This window comes from Talpa occidentalis, unplaced genomic scaffold (genome assembly GCF_014898055.3).
Source record: "Talpa occidentalis isolate TD23 unplaced genomic scaffold, MPIMG_talOcc4v2.1 talOcc4.6, whole genome shotgun sequence".
Taxonomy (NCBI): domain Eukaryota; kingdom Metazoa; phylum Chordata; class Mammalia; order Eulipotyphla; family Talpidae; genus Talpa; species Talpa occidentalis.
Genome location: NW_023604972.1, coordinates 45,807,212 through 45,834,674, shown reverse-complemented (window position 1 = coordinate 45,834,674; position 27,463 = coordinate 45,807,212). Strand labels below are relative to the sequence as shown.

At 35.7% G+C, this 27,463-nt stretch overlaps 1 protein-coding gene across 6 annotated transcripts in view; it reads right to left on the bottom strand.

The window, feature by feature from the left end:
- Nucleotides 1-27,463, bottom strand: part of MRPL1 (mitochondrial ribosomal protein L1) — an 84,939-nt gene that overhangs the window by 17,290 nt on the left and 40,186 nt on the right. For all 6 annotated transcript variants that reach the window (XM_037529478.2, XM_037529477.2, XM_037529479.2 and 3 more), the window contains one exon: nt 20,104-20,210. In XM_037529478.2, the coding sequence (XP_037385375.1) occupies nt 20,104-20,210 (107 nt within the window). The remainder of the gene's footprint in view (nt 1-20,103; nt 20,211-27,463) is intronic.

Sequence of the window (27,463 nt, the reverse complement as noted above, 5' to 3'; positions counted from 1 at the left end):
CAAGTTAGAGCAATTAGGCAAGAAAATGATATAAAAAGAATTCAAATTGGAAAAGAAATAATGCTATCATTGTATGTCGATGACATGATAATATACATAGAAAACCCTAGAGATTCCACTACAAAATTGAGACAATAAATTAGTTCCTCAAAGTAACAGGTTACAAATTCAAAAAAAATCATTTGCATTCCTATATGGAAACAATGAGCTAAAAGATGAAGAAGACAATCCCATTTACAATTATATCAAAATATAATTAAGTAGCTAGAAGTAAACTTAAAAAAGAAGGTAGAAGACCTATACAACGAAAATTATAAAATATAGCTAAAAGAAATACGAGACACATGAGAAAAGGAGAGATTCCCTGCTAATCTCAGAGATTAGAAGAATTAACATTATTAAATGGTCATCTTACCCAAAGCAATATGTAGATTCAATGCAACCTCTAAGTTTATTTTTTTAAAACTTTTTTTTTAAGATTTATTTATTTATGCAGACAAGAGCTGGGGTACAGGCCAGGGATGCAGGGTGGGGGGGTGAGAGGATTCACCAGAGACAGAGTGGGGAGCAGAACAGGCAGACTGACTGAAATATACTGCTGTGGGAAGCAGCGGGTGAGGCAGGAGAGGTCTGCTTCGCCATGTGGGCTGGCTGGCTGGAGATCAAATTCATGCTGCAGAAGCTGCGGATTGCTTCATAGTGCGGTGCTTAACCCATTGCGCCACCAGGGAGGCCTGCAGTCTCTAAGTTTCAATGAAATTATTCAAAGACATTGAACATTACTGAAATTCATATGGCATAAAAGACCCTGAGGAGTCAAAGTAATCCTGACAATAAAAAGGAAAAAGGATGGTATCACACCCCTAGAATTCAAACTATATACAACTGAGCTATAATAATCAAAACAGTGTGGTACTAAAACAAAAACACAGAGATACAAATGGAATAGAACTGAGTGTCCTGAAGTAAACCCACACCTAATCTATAACAAAAGAGCCAAGAATATACACTGGAGAAAGGGAAGCATCTTCAATAAATGGTGTTGGGAAAAGTGGACTTATATGTTATGAATGAAACTAGACCAACTATCTCATACCATGCACAAAATAAGCTAAAAATGAATAAAAGTCATTGATGTAAGACCTGAAACCATAAAACACAGAGCAGAAAACAGGCAAAATATACTGACATAAGCTTCAGTGATGTCTTTGTGAATTTGTCTCCAATAGCAAGAAAAACAAAAGAGAAGATAAACAATTGGGACTACATCAAACTAAGAAACTTCAACATAGTGAAAGAAACTGTCATTAAACCAAAAAGACACTGTACTGAATAAAAGAAAAAATCTACACACCATATGCCCAACAAAAGAGTAATGTCCAAGAGCACAAAGAACACATATAACTCAACAAAATACAAAACAAATTACCCAATCAAAAAATGGGCAGAAGAGGACCTTCCTGGTGGCGCAAGGGGTTAAGACACAGCCTATGAAGCTGTCCGCAGCCACTGCAGCACGAGTTTGATCTCCGGCTAGGGAGCTACCCACATGGTGCAGCAGACCTCTCCTAACTTGCCTGCTGCTCCCCTCAGCAGTGTATTTCAGTCAGTCTGCCTGTTCTGTTTCCCACTCTGTCTCTGGTGAATCCTCTCATCCTCTGCACTTCTGGCCTGTACCCCAGTTCTTGTATACATAAATAAATCTTTTAAAAAAATGGGCAGAAGAGATAAGTAGGCACTTAAGAAGACATACAAATGGTCAACAGGCACATGAAAAAATACTCATCATTACTTGTCATCAGGGAAAAGCAAATTAAAACCACCCCGGGATACCTGTGAGAACTACACATCAAAAAGAACCGAAACAAGTATTAGTGAGGATGTGGAGTAAAAGGAATCTCCTACACTGTTGGTGGGAAGATAGAGTTTGTAGGTTCCTCAAAACATTGGATCTATCATAGGATTCAGCAATTGCACTTCTAAGTATCTACCCAAAGAATTCAAAAGCACTTATTTGGAGGGATATACACACTCTTATGTTCATTTTAACATTAATTACAATACCCAAGGTATAGAAACAATCTAAGTGCAGATGAATGGATCAGGAAGATGTGGTACATATAAACAATGGAATACTATTCATTCATAATGAAAGATAAACTTTTGCCATTTGTGACAACATGGATAGAACTAGAGGAGTTTATACTAAGCAAAACAAGTCAGAGGGAGAAAGATAAATGCTGGATGATGTCACTTACATGTGGAATACTGGGAAACAAAACAAAGGGTCAGATAAAGTCAAACCAATAGCAAAATCTAGAAATCTTGACTATAGAACTGAGTATACAAAAGGGGTAGGGGAAAGGGAATACAGTAAACTACAGTGGAGGTCTATGTGTGTTTTTATGGTGCGAGTGTTGTGGTAACAACACCTGAAGGGGGAGAACCTATACTTTTAAACCACATACAATGTTGTAAACCAATGTTGTAAACCAATTGCACTGTTTCTGCAATTAAAAAAAATCGACAAGAAAAATGTTCATCACAAGCCATTAAAGAAATGGAAATTAAGACCACAGTGAAATAAAACCCTACTCCTATTAAAACATCTAAAAAAAAATACTGACAATACCAAATGCTGATGAGGATTCGCAGCAAGTGAATTTCTTGTACATTGCTTGTGCAAATGTAAATGGATGACCATAGTTTGGGAGTTTCTTATCAAATTAAACACGCAACTACCATACTGCTTTCCAGTAACACTCCTTGGCATTTATCACAGAGAAGTGGAAATTTACATATACACAAAAACCTTTATGTGAATGTTGACAACTTCACTTGTTATAACCAAAACCTGAGAAAAATCAAAATGTCTCTCAAAAGATGAATAGTTTATTAAACTGGACATGTGCTATTCTATAGAATATTAATTAGCAATAAACAGGAATGACACACTGAACTACACAACAACTTAGATGGATTTCAAGAGCATTATGCTAAGTAAAAAAGGCCAATTTTAAAATGTTTATAAAAAAGAAATGGGATCACTTTCTATCTCCAAGCACTAACATAAATTCAAAACAGATGCAACTCTTCCATTAAATTAAAAATTTTCAAAATAAAAAACCATGGAAAAAGATATACAGATATTGAGGACATTTACAAGTAAGACTCCAAGTATAAAGGGATGGTAATAACAGTAGGTGGTTTTCTGAGTTTTATAATAATTATAATTCATTAAGGAAAAAAAAACCCAGATGACTAGACATGAAAAAGGATATTAATTTATTCCTCAAGTATTATAAACTAGGAATTTTTCTTGAGGTACGGATATAATACTGAAATTGATACATCAGGTGTCCATCCTTATGCAGTTAGCATTCCAGCAGGGGAGAGAAAGTACGACAAACACATATTTAATAATGATAAATATTATGAAAAAATAAAGACCATCAAAGGGATAAGAGGACTACTATTTGAGAGGGGGTTTCTTTTTTTTTTAAAGATTTATTTATTTATACAAGAAGTGGGGTACAAGTCAGAGGTGCGGGAGAGTGAGAGAATTCACCAGAGACAGAGAGGGGAGCAGAACAGGCAGACGGACCGAAGACATTGCTGAGGGGAACAGCAGATGAGGCAGGAGAGGTCTGCCACGCCATGTGGGTTTCTCCCTGGCTGGCCAGGAATCGAAACCGCGTTGCAGAGGCTGTGGACAGCCTCACAGCATGGCGCCACCAGGGAGGCCCTGACAGGAGGTTTCAAGGAGGGTTTCTCTTACAGTGTGACATTTGAGTTGAGACCTGAATGAAACAAGAAGGCAAGAATGGGGACTGTCTAGGGAACAAAGCCTCCAGGAATAAGAAAACAGCAATTATGAAAGGCTCTTGGTTAAGTTACTTTTTTTTTTTCAAGATTTATTTATTTATGCATACAAGAGCTGAGGTACAGGCCAGAGGTGTGGAGGGTGAGAGGACTCAGCAGAGACAGAGTGAGGAACAGAACAGGCAGACTGACTGAAATACACTGTTGAGGGGAGCAGGGGGCGAGACAGGAGAGGTCTTGCTGCACCATGTGGCTAGCTTACTGGCTGGGGATCAAACTCGTGCTGCAGTGGCTGCAGATAGCTTCATAGCTTGTGCCTTAACTGTCTGTGCCACCAGGGAGGCCCTGGTTAAGTTACTTTTATTTATTAAGTTTTTTAAACTTGGAAGAGATAATCCCCATGTAATATAGGCTGTTATTGCACACAGGATAAGATGGGAAGCTATGCAACTCATAATCCTGACACTAAATCAGATAAAAATAGTACAAACAAATCCCCAAACATCACACACATACACCACTGACTCATAGTACCAATGAATACAGACGCAAAACCTAACTAAATAAAGCTAACTGCAAAGGCACTTTAAAAATTCTTACATAATAGTATTTCTTCAAGCTTTAAATCTCTGGCTACAACTGAAATCAGCTGATAGTCTGCAACCAACATGAGAGAAAGAACAGGAAAATAAAAATCCTAAGTGTATTATATATAATAAGATTAAACATTGTTTCACATCACAGCAAGAATGGGATTTTTAAAAGTCAAGTCAGACCATGTAATTTCTATAAGCAAATCCTACCAAAGTCCATTTTGATTCAAAGACAATATTCTCAGTATGACCTTGCTACCTAATGCTTTCCTCCCTACTCAAGCCATAGGAGCTAGTCCCCAAACATGCCAGATACACAGCTCAGGGCCTCTTACATTTCCTGCTCCCTTTACTTGTAATGCTTTTTCTCCAACCACTTTCTTTGGATGAGTGACACTAACATGAGATAACGTATCTAAAATTCCAACCTCCTAACTCTACTTACGCACGTTTCTTTCTTCCTTAATACTTTTTTTCTTCTCCTTAATACTTTTCTCTGAAATAACACATTTTTGAAACTTATTTAAGTAATATTTTATTTATTGGTCTTGATTACAGCTATCTACGCACAGGTCTATGGTAGGAAGATAGGGACTATTGTCTACTTGGTTGACAGATAAACCCCTGATACATAAAGCAGTGTTGGTACATGCTAGGCACTCAATACTGACAGACTAAAGAATGTTCATGAATCCTGTATGAAAAAAACAACCATGAAAAATGTTTATATGCATATGTATACATAATATTCTGCACACAATTTCAGGAGATTCACAGAATCTTGAAATCTACTGCAAGCCATGAAAGGATTTCCTGATGTTAAGACTCAGCACAAAAGGCTTTTCCATTTAAAATAAAAACAAGTCAAAACCATCATGTACAACTATTCAGGAATGCATTGTCAATACGATAGGTGATTCTACGTTCTCCTTAATCAAAATAGTTCTCCCAACCTTTGTGTACTTAATCATTTTCTCAAAACTTTTTTGACATGTATTTTTCAAAAATATTTTAGCCTTTCTAACACCTAGAAGAAATACCTCTTGTTCCTATTAACAACGCAAGTCCTTTTTTCCTCAGTCTTTGTACTTGCTGCCTTGTTCCAAAAATATTTTTCTCCCAGATATCTCCACAACTTATTCTATTACTTCAGTCTATTTATATGTCGTCTTCCTTAATCAGCCTATCAAAAGTAGCCACACATACCTGACCATTACTATGATCGTCACCAAATTACATATATATTTACTTATGTAAGTTATCTATAGTTTACTAAAAAGTAAGCTATTTGAGGGTAAGAACTTTTGTTTTCATTCACAATTTTACCCTCACAGTTAAAAACAGCTTTTGTCACTCCACAGGTATTCATGATGTGTTTAATATGTGCATTTTGTGATACAAAGAATAGGAAGAAAGACAGTGCATTACAAGAGATACGAGGCCATATAGGACCTATTTTTCCTAGATTTGATGTAATACGCTGAATTAGTCACAGAATGAATAAGGGAATGAACGCAAAATAACTTGGGAGGAAGAAAGCCTGTACTTCGAACACACTTTAAGTGTATGTGCTATTTAGCAGACTTACTGTGTTTTTAGCATGTGAATTATGGTGACTCAAAAAGCAGACCTCAAGTGATGCCATAACAAGCTGCCTATATTCTTTCTGCTCAGCATTCTTTTCTTTTTTGGGAAAGACCTTAATTAGAGGTAAGGATTTAAAAAATAATAGATTCAAAGAAGATGTGTGATATTCACTTCTTTCTTAACCTGAAATGTTATTAATAGGGCTTAATTTCCCTTTAGAATATTTTTTACTAAAGTGTTCTGAGCCCAATTTCTAAGATAAAAAGATGGGGGGGAAGGGGCCTCCCTGGTGGCACAAGGGGTTAAGACGCAGCCTGTGAAGCTAACCGCGGCCACTGCAGCATGAGTTCGATCCCCACCCAGGCAGCTGCCAACATGGCGCAGCAGATCTCTCCTGACTTGCCTGCTGCTCCCCTCAGCAGTGTATTGCAGTCAATCCACCTGTTCTGTTCCCCACTGTCTCTGGTGAATTCTATTAACCCCCCCACACACACACCTCTGGCCTGCACCCCAGTTCTTGTATGCATAAATATATATAAAAAAAAAAAGATGGGGGGAATAATCATGACTTTTTTTTTTTTAGAATAGGGCCTCCCTGGTGGTGCAGGAGGTTGAGCGCAGCGCTGTGAAGCTGTCCACAGTCTCTGCAGTACTGGTTCTATCCCAGCCGGCCGGCGAGAATCCCACATGGCGAGCAGACCTCTCCTGTCTCACCCACTGCTCCTCTCAGCAGTGTATTTCAGTCAGTCTGCCTGTTCTGTTCCCCGCTCTGTCTCTGATGAATTCTATTACCCCCCCCCCAACACACACACCTCTGGCCTAGACCCCAGTTCTTGTATGCATAAATAAATAAATATATATTAAAAAAAAAGATGGGGGGAAAAAATCATGACTTTTTTTTTTTTTTAGAATAGGGCCTCCCTGGTGGCGCAGGAGGTTGAGTGCAGTGCTGTGAAGCTGTCCACAGCCTCTGCAGCACCGGTTCAATCCCAGCTGGCCGGCGAGTATCCCACATGGCGAGCAGACCTCTCCTGTCTCACCCGCTGCTCCTCTCAGCAGTGTATTTCGGTCAGTCTGCCTGTTCTGTTCCCCACTCTGTCTTTGGTGAATCCTCTCACCCTCCTGCACATCTGGCCTGTACCATGTGTTGTGCCCAAGATCAGGAGACTCGGCGAGCATAGCCTCCAAGAATCCAAAGACAGCTGATTTAAATGCAAAAGGGAGTTTATTACGGGCTCGAGTCCGGGCCCTCGACACGCACCGATGCAACGGCAGAGGTCAAGAGCCCCGAACAGAGGAAGCAGGGGTATCTTATAGGGTCACGAGTGGCGCGAATTTTGAAAGAAGCTGGCAATTACTCATTGGCTACTACAAAGGCATTTTGGCGCGCACAGTTACAGTTTCAAACTGATTGGATGGTTAGAGATTCTGTCCCATTTATGGATAGGACTGCCCTGGGGTGGTCTGCTTTTTCGTCACCAAGTGGAGTGAGGGTTGTGACTGCTGAAACTATCTCCGGAATGCGGCTGGACAAGGACTAACATATCAAGGTGGAGGATATACAAAATGGCGAAACCTCGGCTAAGCTTGGTTCCACACCATGGTTCTTGTATAAATAAATAAATCTTAAAAAAAAAAAGAATATATTATAATGAAGACATTTTTAGAAGCCTTCTATCTATATGTACTTGAAAAAATTACTTTGAAGTGAAAAATTAAAATAGAAAAAGTTGACTGGAAATGTAGCAGGTCCTCACTAAACATTCTTTTGAAGGTCAAATACCTTTTGTAAAGTGTGGAAAATTCTATCGAGTTGCTATGATGATTGAGAAACACTTATAAAAAGGGGCCCAAACTACAAAAAAAATCTGAAATTAAATAGACTTCATAGTACACTGCATCCTTTAAAAAAAAAAAAAAAAAAAAGCCCAGTGTGCATTATAATGTAAATCTGGTTTTATCTGCAAATTTTATCTAATTTTATCAATCCCAAAAGACTGATCAGTTAGAATTGATTTGAAAACTACAGTAAGTACTTTCTACAAATGTGAGATTCTATTTAACTGGATTCAGGCATCAAAGTTAGCTAGTTGCTACTTTAAAAACATGTATAGAAACATGAGTCTCATTTTACAGGCTCTATTAGGAACATATGTGATATCTATATATATCATACATATATTATTATAATATACTCTCTATGAGTCATATAATTTATTATGGTATTAAATAATATGAGAGGTTACAACAAATAACCACATACCAAATTTTTCTTTGAACTACAGTTCACATCCTTTCTTAGATAAAAGCTTCCTACTACAAGTCTTGATGTGCCATATTTTGCAGTCCTGGTAATTTTTTTCCTAGTAAAAAGTTATATCCCTCAATCTCCACTATTCTCAGCCAATGAAACCTACTACACTATTGCATTTTTTGTTTTTGAAATATGTAGGGCAATTAACATTAACAAAAGTGAGAGAACATTTTAGTTTTTGACAGATATAAAGGTGGTAAATTGTAAAGACTAGTTAAGAAAGGGCAAGCTAAGAAAACCAATCATCAATGCAACTGACCTAAATTCATTTAGAAGTATTCTGGAAAAGCAGGCTGGGGAGCGGGTATCTTAAATCATATAAGGAATCTATCATTGAGAAAAAGTCAAGCATGTTCTAAGTGCCTTATAGCTCACATAAAATGGATCTGTGTAGTGTATTATAAAATACTAACTGGCGCCTTTTGAAAATTACCTCAAAGTTTATATTCTGGCAAGTTTGTACTATAATACTGGACATAGTTTAATTTTCTTATGTAATCTCAAATATGCACCTGGCTAAGCATTCCTATAATGAATAGAGTAATATTCTTAATTCTGACTCTTATTTTGTGAAATTCAAGAATTAAATTTTTAACTTTCAATATTATGCAATAAGGATTGTTTGACGTAAATCATGTTTTCATAAAATACAACACTGATTCACTATATATTTGAAATAATTTCTATCTGATCTTTTAATAATTGCTAAGTGTTCTTTAATTGTCAGTAGTTTTTATTCACACATTTGAACATTCACTAATTGAAGAATTATTTATGAGGCACCTACTATTTTCCAGGCACTACTACAGGAATTGGGGATCCTGCAATAAACAAAATGAACAGAAACTCCAACCTTTTATTTCCTTATTCTTTTAGCTTTCTTGGCTGTTCCTCAACTGTGACGAAGTCCTAACTGCCTCCCAAATCCATCGTAACTTCTTTTAAATAAATAAAGTTTTAACCAGGCACTTGGCCACCCAACTAGCCACTAAATAGTACAGAACTTCATATAACTAAGCTCTTGACTATGGGATGGGATAGAATGATGACAATAGTTCACATCCTTGAAAGAACGCTACTTGCTCTCCACCTCCTCTTACCTTCTTCACACAGGCTACACTGTAGATAAGGTATCAGTAAGATTCAACCACACAAAATAGAAGACCTAGGAGATGGCAAAAAGCAAAAGGGGAGGAACTCTGATGCCTGGATAACTCTGAGCAACTCTGAGCTTCCTACTTAGCTCAGATTTAAGAGAAAATTAACTTTCCATCATGGTTAAAACACTGTTACTTGGTTCCTTTATAACAGCTGAACTAATAGGAATATGTAGTAGTAGTAGTAGATTCATCATCTTGTATATTATTCTAAAATAGGAATAAGGACCTGGAATAATATACCTGCAGTATATTTTCAAACTACTCCTAGAAGACATCTGTGACCTACTTTGTGCTATGACTGTATCAATTGGTGCCTCTTTTCTCTGACTTCCTTTTATTTTATATATTTACATATACATGTTTCCTTATACATTACCACAACTTTCCTGTAACTCATTTGCAAATCTCTCTTAACCCTTTCAAATAGTGTTTCTTATTTACGTATCACACTATGCCTGGCAAAGAGACAGTATTTAATAAAATACCTGTTAAACAGAACTTACACATTAAGTTTTTGTTGTTGTTGTTGGTTAGATTATATATGAGTTAATCAAACTGAAAAGCTTCCATACAGCAAAAGAGACATTAACCAAAATAGAGAGACAAACCACTGACTGGGAAAAATTTTTGCACTGCATACAACTAATAAGGGACTGATCACAAAGATATACAAAGAACTCACACAATTCCACAAAAACAAAGTAAACAATCCAGTCAAGTAATGGGCAGAACTTAAAAGACAACTTCCCCAAAGAGGAAATGCAAACGGCCAACAGGCATATGAAAAAATGTACAACATCCCTCATAATCAGGGAAATGCAAATCAAAACCACATTGAGATACCACCTTACACCAGTGAAAATGGCACATATCAAAAAAACAAGCAACAACAAATGTTGGCGAGGATGTGGTGAAAAAGGAACTCTCCTACATAGCTGGTGGGAGTGCAGACTGGTCCAGCCACTATGGAAAGCTGTCTGGAGGTTCCTCAGTCTACTGAAAATGGAGCTACCCTATGACCCAGCAATTATACTACTAGGGATCTACCCAAAGGACTCAAAAACATTGATTCAAAAGACCACCTGTAACCCTATGTTTATTGCAGCACTATTTATAATAGGCAAAACCTGGAAACAATCCAAATACCTAAAAATAGATGACTGGATCAGGAAGATGTGGCATATAGACACAGTGGAATATTATTCAGCAATCAAAAAAGATAAACTCATGCCATTCACAGCAATGTGGATGGAACTAGAAGGAATTATTATTATGCTCAGTGAAATAAGCCAGAAGGAAAAAGAAAAATAGTGGATGGTTTCACTTATAGCAGGAATACAGGGGAATCAAATAAGACATCAGTGTAAAAAAAAAAATAACAGTATAAAACACAACAAAGCAAAAACAGACAACTATAAATCAGAGACATACTGCAGAGGAGGAGGAAGGAGAGGGATCAGAGGGAGGGAGGGAGGAGCACAGGGGACTGAGGTGATGGTGCACGGGTGCATTGGTGAAGGAAATTCTATGGGGACTATACCTGAGGGGGTGGGGGGAAACAAATATTGTTTAAAAATGAACAATGATGTAAAAATATTTTTTAAAAATAAATAAATGAGTTAATGCTAACTTTTCCTATTCAGAGAATAAAGCATAAGAAAATTCAATAAATGAGGATAATTTAAAAAATATATAAGATACAGTAAAAATATCTAAAACCGAAGAGAAATCAATCCCAAATACTAAGTACAAAAGCCTTTATTTTCAGTACAGAGCAGATACCAGACAATCTCACTATTTGTGAACACTTCAATCTTACAAACTGTCAACCTTCAATAACTGGTTTTTGTGAAGTCCAGTTAGGAGGCATTAGTGCCTAGAACAAGTTATGGGAGAGTGAGTTTGACAGGATCCACAATAAGGGTGTCATAGAGCCTACACACCCAAAAAAAAGAGAATGGAGAATCAGGGCAGACCTAGGGACTTGGGAAGTTAAGGAATAAGAATGAAGAGACAGATGAGGAGACTCAGAATCTTACAAAGTAGAACAAAAGAAGATTATAACCAAAGAAGAAAATAATGGTAATGGTCACCTTGGACCATTAAGGTCCATTAAGCTATTAAAAGTGTACACACAGACCAGGAAAATGAATAACTATAAGAAAGTGAAAATCAAAATCAACAAAAAACTATGAACCAGAGACACTTTTTGGGGGTGGGGGGGGGGGAGGGGAGGGATTGAGGTCAGAATGGGGGGGGTTTGAAATTGTATGGGGAATATAAAAATAAAATTTATTATTAAAAAAGTGTACACACAATTCACATACACAGCAGTAATATATCACCTAACAAACTGACAAAAAATCCTTATGTTTGATAATATCTAATGCTGATGAGTATGAGGCACTGTAAAAATGTCCTTAAAGTATAATTTGTAATGGCAAAAAACTGCACAAAAACTAAGCATGATAGATCTCTTTGCATCTTTGAAGACATCCATGGTATAGTAAATGGTGTGGCATAATATGCACATAATTTTTGTAAGGGTATTTATGTATATGCCTTAAGATTTTGGGAGTGACAAAATAAAACTATTAGTATAAATTCCATGAGACAACAATTTGCACGGAAAGGGGATTTAGTATTTCCTTATATATTTTTGTAATCTGAAAATAAAAAATATCAAGAGTTAAAGTTAATTCTGCCCCATTTGGGCAGAATTTTAACTATTGTTCTATACATTTTAAACTCAGATACATCCTCTTAAAATTACTATCCAAAATTAAACGGCTATTTAGAAGATATACAAGGGTCAGGTACATATTATGTCTCAACTTCACTTTTTGTGCATCTTAAGTTTCAGTTCTATTTTATGGAAGACTCAGAATTTAAAAAGCCTAACAAAACAAAAAGTTAGGGTACATTTGAAGAAATGTGCTTTTTCTCCCCTGTAAGCCTTTGTTTTTAGTTTTATGCTCTAATACCTTTCCCTTAACTCTTATCATTTAACTTACTTTTATCCCAATCAACTTATTCTTCATGACAAGAGAAAATAAATATCAGGACATGATAGCAATATAACTGATTGGAAAATTAAAAATTCTAATAATAACCTGTTCTGTCTGCATGTTGTTCAAAATATCATTTATTTTTTTAAATAAATTTAATTTTTATATTCCCCATAAAATTGCAATCCCCTTATTTTGACCCCAATCCCTCCCCTCCTAGCCCCCCACCACCCATAGAGTGTCTCTGGTTCATAGTTGTTTGTTGATTTTGATTTTCACTTTCTTATAGTTATTCATTTTCCTGGTCCCTTATTTAAGTTTTCTAGATTCCTGCTATGAGTGAGACCATCCGGTATTTTTCTTTTTCTTTCTGGCTTATTTCACTGAGCATGATCCCTTCCAGCGCCATCCATGTTGCTGCAAATTGCATGTGTTTATCTTTTTTGAATGCTGAGTAATATTCCATGGTGTATATATACCACATCTTCTTGATCCAGTCATCTATTTTTGGGCATTTGGGTTGTTTCCAAAGCTTAGCTATTGTAAGTAGTGCTGCTCTAAACATAGGGGTGCAGGTGCTCTTTGGAATTGATGTTTCTGTGTCCTTTGGGTAAATACCTAGGAGTGGAATTGCTGGATCATATGGAAGCTCTATGGTTAGTAGGTCCAGAAATCTCCACACAGTTCTCCACAGTGGTTGGACCAGTTTGCACTCCCACCAACAGTGCAGGAGAATTCCTTTTTCTCCACATCCTCGCCAATATTTGTTGTTGCTAGTTTTTTTTTAATATGTGCCATTCTCACTGGTATAAGATGGTATCTCATGGTAGTTTTAATTTGCATTTCCCTGATGACAAGTGATGTTGAACATTTTTTCATATGCCTGTTGGCCATTTGCATTTCCTCTTCAGAGAAGTTTCTTTTTAGCTCTTCTGCCCATTTTTTGACTGGATTATTTTCTTTGTTTGTGTTGAGTCTCATCAGCTCTTTGCAGATTTTTGTGATCAGTCCTTTATCATTAGTATTGTGTGCAAAAATGTTCTCCCAGTCGGTGGGGTTTCTCTTTGTTTTTGTTATTGTCTCTTTTGCTGTGCAGAAGCTCTTTAATTTGATGTAGTCTCAGCTTTTATCTTTGCCTTCACTGTCACTGCTTTGGGTGATGTGTCTGTAAAGATGTCTTTGAGGTGCATGTCATATAGCGTTTCGCCTATATTTCCTTCTATGTATTTTATGGTTTCTGGTCTTATGTCTAGTTCTTTAATACATTCAAAATATCATTTAAATGTCATTTTCATTCATTCATTCATTTATGTACTTAGTATTTATTTATTTATTTATACAAGAACCAGGGTATAGGCCAGATGCGTGGAAGGGTGAAAGGATTCACCAGAAACAGAGTGGGGAACAGACAGGCAGAATGACTCTGAAATACACTGCTGAGGGGAGCAGCGGGCGAGACAGGAGAGGTCTGCTTCGCCATGTGGGATTCTCGCCGGCCGGCTGGGATCGAACCGGCGCTGCAAAGGCTGTGGACAGTTTCACAGCATGGTGCTCAACCGCCTGAGACACCAGGGAGGCCCGACATTTTCATTTAAATGAGCATTTGATCTGATAGCATGTAAATATAACTAACCTCATGAATATATAAATTATCAGTACTAATGGTAGGAAAGATTAAGAATGAAACTATTTTACTTATAAGTATTGCTGACCAATGTTAGATAATGATTGGCTATAAGAGCATTAGTACAGTTCTGATGTAAAAAGGCATTAATGGCTGAGTTCTAAAACCCAAGACGCTAATCCTCAAGTCAGATAATTAAGAGAGATCATTCAACTGACTCTAGTTATCACTTTGATACAGAAGGAAAACCTGCTTAAACCACTCTATCAATTTCATACTACATCAATATTAGGACTGGATTTTGAAGATATTACAGTTTAGACTTCACAAAATCATAACAAGGGACCTCAAGATGATTTAACTTGGCAAATAGAAATATAAAATGAATGCATTTCATTCTCCCAAAACACATCTTTCTAGATTAAGGGTCAGCAAACCTTTTCTCTAGAGAGCCCAATAGTAAATATTTTAGGCTTTGTGGACAACATACAATTTTTGTAGCAAATTATTTGTTTTCTTTTCTTTTAAAACTGCAAGGATTATTCTTCGCTCCCAAGCTATAAAAACACAGGCTGGATTTACCCTGTAGACTGTTAGTTTGTTGTCCCCAGCTCTTGATACTCTCCTTTCATCCAAAATGAGAAGAACCCCTGATAGGCATACATGATGTTGCCAGTGTAAGTGTTCATTCATCCATACACTTATTCTAAGTTCAATTCTTTCATTATACACACAAAGCAAAGCAAAACACATCTTCAGTATTTCTAGCTGTAAAAGAATGACATCACATAGGGAAATCTCAAACTTTAGGGAAAATATATTCATTTGAAATCTGTCAACAAAGTTATCTTTGATCATTATAATTAAAAAAATTTATGGAATAGTTATATTTTATTAGATTCAGTTATAAAAGGATTCTTGGTACTTTCTAAATAACTCTTTGAGGTATACCTGATATGCTATACATTTTAATAAGCTTACAAACCATGTTTTACATATATAATACATCATTTTCTATTTTACAAAACAGTGATTTTTAGTTAAGTTTATTAAGTTGTGTATCCATCACCACAAATCAGTTTTAAAACACTTTCATCACTCTACTATGACCTCTTATGCATTTACTGCTGATGTATATTTCCTACCACACCCAAATCAAACAACCACAATTTTTTTTCTTTATAATTTTGCCTTTTCAAGATATTGCATAGCAATGGTATCACATAGTCTGTATTTAGTTCAACTGACATAATGTTTTTTGAGGTTCATCCAGAGAGGCATACATCCGAGGCATGTTCCTTTTTTTTAAATTTTTTTTAACTTTTTCTATTGTTTTTAAGATTTATTATTTATTTATGCATAGAAGAACTGGGGTAAAGGCCAGAGGTAGAGGGTTGAGAGGATTCACCAGAGACAGAGTGGGGAACAGAACAGGTGGATCTAGCAGTGGGCGAGACAGGAGAGGTCTGCTGTGCCAAGGGCAGGTTCCTTTTTGTTGCTAAATAATATTCCACAAGATATGCTGCATATGTTTAAAGTGTCAATTTATTAAGTTTGATATACATATACACTTGTGAAACCACCACCAGTCAAGATAACATGTCAAATATCCTCCTTTGCAATATTGCTTTACCACCCTCCCCTTCTTTTCCCCAAGGCAATTACAGGTCTGCTTTCTGTTGCTATACGTTACTTCACATTTACCTTAATTCTATGAAAATAGAATCATCCAGTATGTATTCCTTTTTTTCTGATTTGTTTCACTTAACACAATTATTTTTAAAGCATGTATCAATCGTTTCCTTTTTATTTTTATTTATTCATTCATTCATTCATTCATTCATTCATTCATTCATATAAGCACTGGGTACAGTCAGAAGCGCAAGAGGGTGAGAGAATTCACCAGAGCTAGAGCGGAGAGCAGAATAGGCAGACTGATAAAGTACACTGCTGAGGGGAGCAGCCGGTGGCAGGAGAGGTCTGCAAGCCATGTGGGACCCTCGCCCGGTGGCCGGGGATCAAACCGGCGCTGCAGAGGCTGCGGGCAGCTTTGCAACGCAGCGCTCAACCACTGCGCCACCGGGGAAGCCCCATTTCCTTTTTATTATTGAAAGAATATTCTACTGCATAGAACTATTCCTGAACTATTTGTTGAAGTCTATCATTCTCCATTTAAAAAGCCTTTTATATTTTGTGTCTTCTTTTTGGACTTGATTGTATTGATCATTTTGTCTCTTTTGACATCCGTACCACACTCTCCTAATTGCTAAAGTTTTATAAATCTTGAAATCAGATAAACTTCCAACTTTGCACTTTGTCGAAGTTGTTTTGAGTATGCTAAATTCTTTGTATTTTCATATGATTTTAAAATCAGCTTGTCAATTTCTACAAAAAAAAGTTAAATGGGATTTTGATTACAAATGTGCTAGAGTCTCTAGACTACTTTGGGAAAAACTGACTTCTTAACAATTTGAGTTTACTTATCCATGAAGATGTACATCTCATCATATACTCAGATCTTTCTTAATTTCTTTCAACTATATTTTGAGGTTTTTAGCGTCTGTTCTTCCCCATCTTTCACATCTTTTGTCAGATTTATCCCTACATATTTTGTATTTTGACATAATTATAAGTGCCATTGTTTAATTTTAATTTCTAATGTTGCTGCCCTTATACAGAAGCAAAATTGATTTATTGTATATTGATTTTGTATCCTGCAACCTTATTTCAATTTACTTCTTTGTTCTGGTAGCCAGATCATGTCATCTGTGAATGACAGTTTTACTTCTACCATTCTAATGTGGATGCCTCTCTTTATGGTCTAATTGCACTGCCTAGAGTCCTTAGCTCAATAATGACTAAATGCTGCCAGAGTAGATATCCTTGTCTAGGAGAAAAACACTCTTTCACCACTAAGTATAACAGCAGTTGCTGTTTTTCCTTACTTGCCTTTTATCAGGCTGACGACATTGACTTCTATGTATGAAATGCTTGTTGGTATTTCTTAATCAGGAATAAATGTTGGATTCTGTAAATTGCTTTCTCTATTCTACCAAGGTGAGCACATGGATTTTGATTTTTAGTATGCTAATATGATGAATTAAAATGATTGTTGAAAGTTAAATTAACCTTCCATTCCTAGGATCAACCCTACTTGGTCATGTTATCCTTTTAGTATATTGCTGAACAATTTTTTTGCTAAAATTTAGTTATTAACTTTAACGTCTGCACTCATAAATAATACTGGCCTATTGTTTTCTTGTCTAGTTTTGGTATTGTGTATAAACAATTAATGATTGTTTTAGGTGGAAGGTAAATCAGTTCCTGTTTTTCAACTTAGCCAGCGGTAGAAGTTAATGTCATTAGCTCATCTTCTCCTTTCTGGCCAAAAAGTATGTATCATTATTAACCTCATTTGACATATAGAAAAGATGGCAAATGGGAGAAACCTGGGGCTCAGGAAGCAAGGTGGTCCAGTTCTAAATAGGATTTGAATCCGGGTTGTGAATCTAAAACTCACTCTCGAGGCAATTTGCAGCAACATGGATGGAGCTGGAAGGGATCATGCTCAGTGAAATAAGCCAGAAAGAAAAAGAAAAATACCAGATGGTCTCACTCATAGCAGGAATCTAGAAAACTTAAGTAAGGGACCAGGAAAAAGAATAACTATAAGAAAGAAAATATCAAAATCAACAAACAACTATGAACCAGACACACTCTATGAGGTGTGGGGGGCGGGAAAGGAGGGACTGGGGTCAAAATAAGGGGGTTATAATTGTATGGGGAATATAAAAATAAAATTTAAATAAAAAAAGAGGACAAAAAAATAAATAAATAAAACTCGCTCTCAACCTCCTGCTACACTATACTATCATATTGAAGTAGCATTCAAAAAAGTACTCTCTTTAAACACATAGATTAAGGTCTTTCTCATTAAGAAAAATAATTACATAGCATACAGCAATGAAAAAGAGCAGTCTATAACTAAATGCAATTATATGCATCAATCTCATAGACATATGTTGAATGAAAGAAGTCAGGCAAAAAGCAGTACATAGCTAACTCTGATTCCACTTATAGGAAGTTCTGGAACAGACAAACTTATCTGTCATAATTGTACTTAGAACAGTAGTTTCTTGGGGGAAGGGAATACTGACTAGGAGGTGCAAAAAAGGATTTTCCAGGGTTCTGGTATTGCTTTATATTCTGATCTGAGTATATATCATTAAGTTGGACATTTATGATTTGTAGAAGTTATCAGAAAAAAAGAATTTTATCTCTAAAAGATTCAGGTAGTCTAATCTGGAACCCATATGTCTTAATCACTATGGTAGTCATTGAAAAGAATAAATGAGAAGCTATGGTTTCTAATACTCCGAATCCTAAACTATTAACTCCTAAATATAGTAGAAACAATTTTTTTTTTAAAGATTTATTTATTTATATAAGCACTGGGTACAGTTAGAAGCACGGGAGGGTAAGAGAATTCACCAGAGCCAAAGTGGGCAGCAGAACAGACAGACTGATGAAATACATTGCTGAGGGGAGCACTGGGTAGCAGGAGAGGTCTGTGCGCCCTGTGGGACCCTCACCCAGTGGCTGGGGATCGAACTGGTGCTGCAGAGGCTACAGGCAGCTTCGCAACCCAGCGCTCAACTGCTGTGCCACCGGGGAGGCCCTTAAAAACTTTTAATAAATCTCCCAAACCACACTGTAAAATAGGTATTGCTATAAATTTTAAAGATGAGGAAATGTGAGACACAACAACATTAAGAAACTTCTTTAAAGTCACCACTTAAATAGCAGAACACGTATTCAAGATCAAGTGTTTATAGCCCCAGAATAATCTCTTAAAATTCATACTGGGTTTTTTTTCCTTTACATTACAATTTTGTCATCCCTAAGAAATGAGAAGCACTCTCAAGGATCATTTGGGAACAAAGAAATTCCAACATCAGACTCTAGTAGAGCTTTGTGACAAATGGATTGAAGCAAAGCTTTGATGACAATGAGGGGTGTCCTACTGTTTGTATTATACCTGCTCTGTCCTCTTTTTAATGCAAGCTTTACTTTCAGAAAATTAACTGAGTGCCTTTTTTGTATTTCTGATGATCTACAGTGGGCACAAATGAATTAGCTTAGATTACTAACAATTGGGTATAATGCAGAATTCCTCTTAAGAGTAGGTGGTAGGAAGAAAAACAGTTATTCAAATAATTTTAGTCATGAGGCAAGATGGCACATGGTTAAAGAGCCTAGAGCTTAAAGACTGTCAAGGTTCAAACACCTATTCTAATTTAAACTAGAGGTAAGACCTTGAACAAATTACTTACCCTCTTCGGCTTTCAAACCTTCATCTATAGAATGGACATGAAAAATTTACCTCTCCAATTACATAGGCATTTTAGAGATTCTTTAATAAAATAATAGCAAATTAGTAAATATTTAAAAACACTAGATTTATATGACTTATAAATCTGACATATCTATAATAATGTCCAGGATATGGTTTTGGAAATCAATTTCCAGCATCTTCTGTAAATAGACAATTTTTAAAAAATAAAGGTTGGGATAATCACCCACAATTTATAAAATTAAAGCAAATTCCTCAACACCATTAAAGTAGTATTAAACACCTACTATGAGTTCAGCTTTATACAATGTTCTTTAGAGGACATACAAGATCTAGATCATAGTCTCAAGCTTGAACTATTAGAATAAAAAATATTTTTTTTTTACTTAGCATAGAATATCATCAAATAAAGCAAAATACAAGTAAATGTCAGTGAGTGGCATATAACTCTGGAAGGAAGGAATTCTTAAGCACCATTAAAATTTATGAGTTCAATCTATAGAACAAACAAATTACCTATGTGCATATTTAGGGCCACTCTTAACGCTAGTAAGTCTAAAAAACTGGTATATTATCAATTATTAAAGAAACATGTAAGCAAAAAAGAAAGAGGTTTATTTAATAACCTCCACTGTAACTTACCATTGCTATTTTGGTCTTAAGAAAGTTCTCCTTTTCTTCATCTACTTTAATTTCAAGTCCAGTTTTAAATAATTCAAGCATTTTGGGAATGTCACGGCCAATGGAATCTGGTTAGAAAAATTACAAATCTGAAGTTATCACTATATCTAAACAAGTAGTAAAAATTACTCATTAAGAGAAACATTCATCTCATGTTAAGATATAGCAAATAAATTGTGGTAGATGGACTACATGGTGGGCCCATTTTCTGTGTTCATGTCCTTAAGTGTAGATGAGACCTGCAACTTGCTTCTAACAAAGAGACAAGATGATTATGTGTACACGATTACATTATCTAAAAATAATACCTGTCTTAAGAAAGTCTTCCTATTTGCTTTGATAAAGAAAGCTGCAATGTTGTGAGCTGTCACATGATAAGGCCATGGGGCAAAAAACTGAGGCCTTCAGTTCAGCAGCCTTCAAGGAACTGAATTCTGCCAAAAAGCTAAAGAGGATAAAAGAGGATCCTTCCCAGTCAGGTCTCAGATGAGACTGCAGCCCCAGTCAAGACCTGATTGTAATTTCTTTTTATTTTTTTTTTATAATAAATTTTATTTTTATATTCCCCATACAATTGCAACCCCCTTATTTTGACCCCAATCCCTCCCCTCCCGCCCTCTATCCCCCATAGAGTGTCTCTGGTTCATAGTTTTTTGTTGATTTTGATTTTCACTTTCTTATAGTTATTCATTTTCCTGGTCCCTTATTTAAGTTTTCTAGGTTCCTGCTATGAGTGAGACCATCCGGTATTTTTCTTTTTCTTTCTGGCTTATTTCGCTGAGCATGATCCCTTCCAGCGCCATCCATGTTGCTGCAAATTGCATGTGTTTATCTTTTTTGAATGCTGAGTAATATTCCATGGTATATATGTACCACATCTTCTTGATCCATGTGATTGTAATTTCATAACACCCTTATGTAGAGAACCCAGCTTAGCTGTACACAAAGAAACAGAATGCTGTTTTACATCACTAAATTTGTGGTATTATCACTGTGATATAAAAAATAATATGTACAATGATGATGCCTATCATAATTAGAAATATCAATGACAAAATAAAATCTATAAAATAATTTACAGTAAAAGCTAAAAGAACAGACTTGGAATCTTTTAAAAATCTTTGACTACTTTTGTGTAAAATTTGTTTGACTTATCTTCCCATAAAGAAGGAAAGAAACTAGAAAAGTCACAGGATTTAGCTGTGGAAATAATTATTACAGTGAATGATGCAGTCCATAGGCAGCTCATTAATGCACAAATGGCTATACATTTTAGCATGAAGAAAGTAATAATTTAATAACTCATATTTAATTTATTCAACTGTAATGTCTATCCTCATTTATGGTGGGCAAAGAAATGCAACTAAATATGAAAAAAGAAAAATTGAATCAAGATAAAAATTAAGACTTTTTATATGATCACACAGGAGAATCCAAAAATAATGCCTTCCTAATATTTAGTGATTAACACTGAACTCAAATTTAATAGATAAAAACATACTAAGTATTCCATGATACCATAAATTACCTTGAAAAATTTTCAGTTGTGTGTAGACAACATGAATTGTTCAAAGTAAAAAATACAATAAATTGCCACTAAAGATACACCACTCCCCACTGTGTTTTCAGTAATTCTTCCCATAGGTCAATGTGAAGGCATTAATGTAAGGTACCAGATACCCTCCACAAATAATATTCAAAGCATTACCTGAGAAGTTGTTCATTATTTTAGGATCTTTTTAGCTGGAATTGAAAGCAATTACCCATAAGTTCAATTGGAAGGAAAGACAGGTGTAGATGGAATAGCTACTGAAAAAACTAGCAAGTTTTTTTAGTGTCACATTCTGATGTAACTGAGTATTAAATAACATGACAGTCAGTATAATAATAAATAGTAAGATGCTCACAGTGGTGTACAAAAAATAGGCAGTGGTGAAAGCATTCTATATCTCTAAACTCAAATATATTTTTTATGTTTTCTTAAGAAAAGTGCCTTGTACAGAGTAAGGAGATAAAAAATTATCTCTTGACTAACCTGACTATAAACACAACACTGCCTTCCTTCCTGTCACTATGAATGAACAGTCTATGCTCCTACTGAAAACCATCCTCTTCAACTGTAACTGAATCCCACTCCTGCTCACCTAGCTACGGATATAGATGCTCCCTTTTCTCCTCTACAAATTTGTTCTACTTAGATCAGCAGCAGCAGCTTAAAAACTTCCTATAAGAATCTTTCTGTCTTAAAATAAAACATCTACAAATTTCACATTGTCTTCAAATGACCACCCAAACTGACTTCTTAAAAGCATACAGTCTCAAAATAAAAAGTTGTCTATCCTTTCTGTCTCTATTTCCTCTCCTTTTTTTTTACACTTGATCTTAGCCAAAAGGTCGAGAAGCGATCCTCCTCTCCTTTTTTTTTAAGATCTCCTTCAAATTAGGTCCTCATCCCCATTACACCACTGAAAATAATATTGTCAAGATCACCAATGACCTTCACTTTTGCAAATCCAATATTTATTTCTCAGTGTTCCACTGACTTTCCCCGTACCAGCAGTTCAGGGAATGAATCTCTCCTTTCTCTAGAATGTGTTGACTTGTACTCTGAAACACTACTCTCCCAGACTGTTCCATGTAAATCTTGTTGGCTGATCTACCCTCACTCAGATGATTTCCAAAGGCTGAATTACCTCAGGGCTCAGTCATTTGACTCTCTCTTTTAATCTATACATACCTCCCTAAGTGATCTCATATAGATACAAGGCTCTATATACCATTTATCCACTGATAACTGCCAAGTTTTATTTCCAACCACAACCTCTGTCATGACCTCCAGCCACTTACTTGATATTCCACCCTGATGCAGGCAGATAATTAGAAAAGAGTATAATATGACAAATGTTTGTTCAAAGAATGAACAAATAAATGACTTCATAATTTTGAGCCTGATATAAGGGTGATGTTGTAATGATAATGGGTGATAAAAAAATAGGAATAAGGTTTACAAAGGGAAGAGAAATATCTCTGCATTAAAACAGATTAAAAAAGAAGTATGAACCTGTACCACTGAATCAAAGTGTTAGAAACCAACGTTACCTTAATAAGAAAATAAACTTTAAAAAATTAAATAAAACATATTGAAGTGAAGTTGTTGATGGAATATTAAAAAAACTGCATACTGTGTATACAGTTCAAATAAGAAATTAAAAAAAAAAGTGACAGATTGGGGATGATGGTGCAAACTCAAGATTTTAAAGCAGTCCATAATAAAACATAAAAGTAAAATCCCCTTTCTTTAACCTTTTATATTCTTTTTTCTATTTCTCTTTCCCTTCTATTCAAAAGTTGTGGGTGATAATTTGCATTTCCTTAATGACCAAGTTATTGAATATAATTTCAGGTACTTAATAGCCAGTCACTTTTTTTTTTTTTTTTTGATAAAGTGTCTGCTCAATTCCTTTGCCCACTAAAAGAAAATTGGGTTGACAGCCTTCTTACTGAGTTATAGGAGTTCTTGATATATTCTGGACATATTATTTTCACTGGTCTCCATTCTTAAGGTTTTTATCATCCTGATTTCACGACCCTATCACATATAGTCACAAATGTCATTCTAATAACCATATAGTTATTATAGTCATTTCACATATAATCATTCTAATAACCAAATCTCATAATTTTCTTCTGAGCAATATTTTTTTTTTTTAAGATTTATTTATTTATCCATACAAGAACCAGGGTATAGGCCAGATGCACGTGAGGGTGAGAGGATTTACCAGAGACAAAGGGGGAACAGAAAAGGCAGACTGATGAAATACACTGCTGAGGGGAGCAGCGGGCAAGACAGGAGAGGTCTGCTGTGCCATGTGGGACCCTTGCCAGCCGGCCGGGATGGAACTGGCGCTGCAGAGGCTGCAAACAGCTTTGCAGCACAGCGCTCAACTGCCGGCGCCACCAGCAGAGGCCCTGAGCAATAGTTTTAAATGGCTCTTATATGTACAAACAATAAATTCTAACTTTCATGGTATGGCACACAATGCCCTCCTGATCTGGGCCACTGCCTATCACTATCTGACCCTACTGACTCCTGCTATCTGATAATACTTTATGTACCAAATGATGAAAAGCTACTTATAATTTACAATTTCCTGAACACAACTGGTTCTCTAACATCTTAGTGTGCTATTATTAAAGCCCATTTCCTCTGCCTGAAATGTTCTCCTCATGCATGACGGGGGGAAAAATGTCTATTCATGCTTAAACTTTCAACTTAACTGCTACATTCTTTTTATAATCTGATTCTACAAAGTAGTTCCTTCTTCCTCTAAGAACTTTGCACATTTCACTAATATTTCACTAGTACACTCTCTGCATTTTAGCGCAGCAATTTGTTCTCATTTTTCTAGCCCCTGAATTTTTATCTCCTTAAAGATAAAAACACCAATCCTCATTATTAATTGTACCACACGGCACATAGTAATCAATAATTATCTGCTTAGGGCCTCCCTGGTAGCATAGGGGTTAAATCTCAGCACTGTCACACTACACAGCTGTGGCCTGAGTTGGATCACTGGCCAGGGAGGTGACCCACATATGGAGCACCAGACCTCTCCTGCCTCGCCCACTGCTCCCCTCAGCAGTGTATTTCAGTAAGATCTGCTTGTTCTGCTCCCCACTCTGTTTCTGGTGAATCCTCTCACCCCCCGCACCTCTGGCCTACACCCCAGTTCTTCTATGCATAAATCAAATCTTTAAAAAAAATCTGCTTATTCAATAAATGAGTTATGAAGGTAGAAATGACATGTGAAGAGATGAAAAAGAATGAGTTACTCTAAAATAATGGTAGAGAATGAATAACTACTTTAGGAACTGTAGTGGTCAATAATAATAGAGGCTCAGGTATAGTATGTACTTGCTATATACTCAGTCTGTGCTGAGCTCTTCCAAACATAACAAAAACACTATGGGAAGATGTCATGAAAATCATCTGTAGATGAGTAGAGGCACAACAAATGTTAAAAATTTATTTCAGATCAGTGTAAATAATAAAGCCAAGACTAAGAGAGGTCTGTGTTAATCATTATCTATTCTGCTTTCTGATAAAGTTCAATGTTAAATCCTCAGTTATTTCTAGGGTGTTGCTGGCCTTACTGCTTTGAAATTACTCCACTCTTTCTCCCGTTTCTCTTTTCTCTGTGCTTTTAAGTTCTACCTTTCTTTCTTTTCTTTTCTTCCTTTCCATTTCTCTTCCACTAATTGTCTCCTTTCATTTTCTATAATGAATATGTCCTGTACTCAACTACATGATCAGGTATTTCATCCTCACATATCTCTTCTTTTTTCTTCTATAAAGGAATCATATAGGAATGAAGGAAGTAAACTAAAAGGAGCCAGGGAAAGCAAAGAATGAAGACAGTGAGAAAGGAGAATGAATTAAGATTGTATAGTGTAAATGAAATGCTTTATAAAACAAACAAAAAAAATCAACAGATCTTTTAATGTAACAAAATAAATAACAGTGATTATTACTGAGTGGAATATTTTAGCTGAATTATGGGAGAGAAAGGATGCAAGGAAGAACAATACTTGGCAAGGAAATGGAGATGCCAGACAATTGGTTTGAAAATTTGGTATAAAATAACAGAAAACACTAAGATGGTAGGATAGCTGAGTAAAATGAAGGTTTTGGGAAGGGTTTTCTTTTTTTTTTTTTTTTTTTTTAGTTTGTTCATTTACTTAGCTAGAGAAATCTAAGCATGATTAAATGCTCGGTTAAACCAGTTTGTCTACTTCAGAAAACAAAACTGCCAGCGCCAAGAAATCAAGGACCTTGTCTGTCTTGTTGAGAGCCATCATATACAAGGCTTGGCATAAAGCAAATACTCAATAACTATAAATAGAATTATTCTAATTCCCAAAAAATCTACAAATTGTAGATAATTCATTCTTCAGTTAAGTGTATAATACTACATTTTCTATCAGTTGAATGTTGCATTAAATGTGTATTCATTATACAAATAACTGTTGAGTAGTTTATTGTGTGCCAGGTGATATTCTAGGTCATGGGAATATAGTGGTGGACAAAACAAAAACCTGACCTTATTCTAATGGGAGGAACCAAACACACACACACCAATAAAATCTGGAAGATGCCAAGAGCGGTAAGTCATAGAATGAATATAAAAAACCAAAATAATGAGAAATCCAGTGAAAGTGGTAAGAAAGGGTATATTTTACATAGTATGGTCATGAAAGGCCTCTCTGTTTAAGTGACATTTGAATGAGAAAGTGAGCCAGGCAAATAAGCAAAGAGCATTACGGAAAGTTGGGACAAAAGTCCAAAGATCTGAGAAGGGAGAACACTTAGTGTGTGAGGACAGACAAGGAGACAACCAAGATTAAAGGAAATGAAGAAGAGTAATAAAACCAGTTGTAATACAGCAACAATTCCTCTATAATAATTATAATCATACATAATCATTCTTAAAAGTCTTTTACAATCAATTTTTAAACTAATACATGAGAGAAAAATTTCAAATTGATTACCCTGCAAAAATTCCCTGTATTTTAGAAGACTAAAAACAATCGTCTATAATAATATTGCTTGCATTATAATGATACAGAGCATTTTAATCAATGAGTCCAAAGTATTTCTCACTAGATTTCAATAATTTTACATCCATAGTCTCAAACAGAAAGCATTGCCATTCTCAGAAAAGGGCAGTAATCTTAAGACAACTGCTGAAAAATCCTTTTGACAAGACTCCAATTAGGCCACTAATGGTCAAGTCTAAGCACTGTGTGTTTAGAGGAATACATATTAGTGGGTGCAATTTTCTAATCATGTCCATTTCTCACTTACCTGCCAACAGGCTAGTATGGATTAAAAAAAATCACCTGTTTCCATATATGCCATTGTACCTACTATGACAAAGTAGAAAAGTGATTCCACTAAGTCAACATATTTTTCTTATTAGCATTTTTTGTTTAGTAAATGCTAAATAACAGATAAGAGTAGGAATTAAAAAATCACATCTACATTAGAGATGAAAGAATTTTAAAGAGCATTTATATTGGGGGAGGAAAAAAGGCTAGCTGACAAGCAAAATGATGCCCAAATTCGTTCAAACATTTTTATAAAGCAAGTTAAATGTCTTTTTTTGCAAAATAAAAAATATTAAGAAAATAAGCCAAAGGTGCATTTGATAGAGAACATGCCCAGGGTTAGGTAGGCAATTATAACAAAACTGTAGCATTAAACATGCTATAAAATGTACACATTCAATACAACAAAGATGGTTACAGCTACTTGCATTAG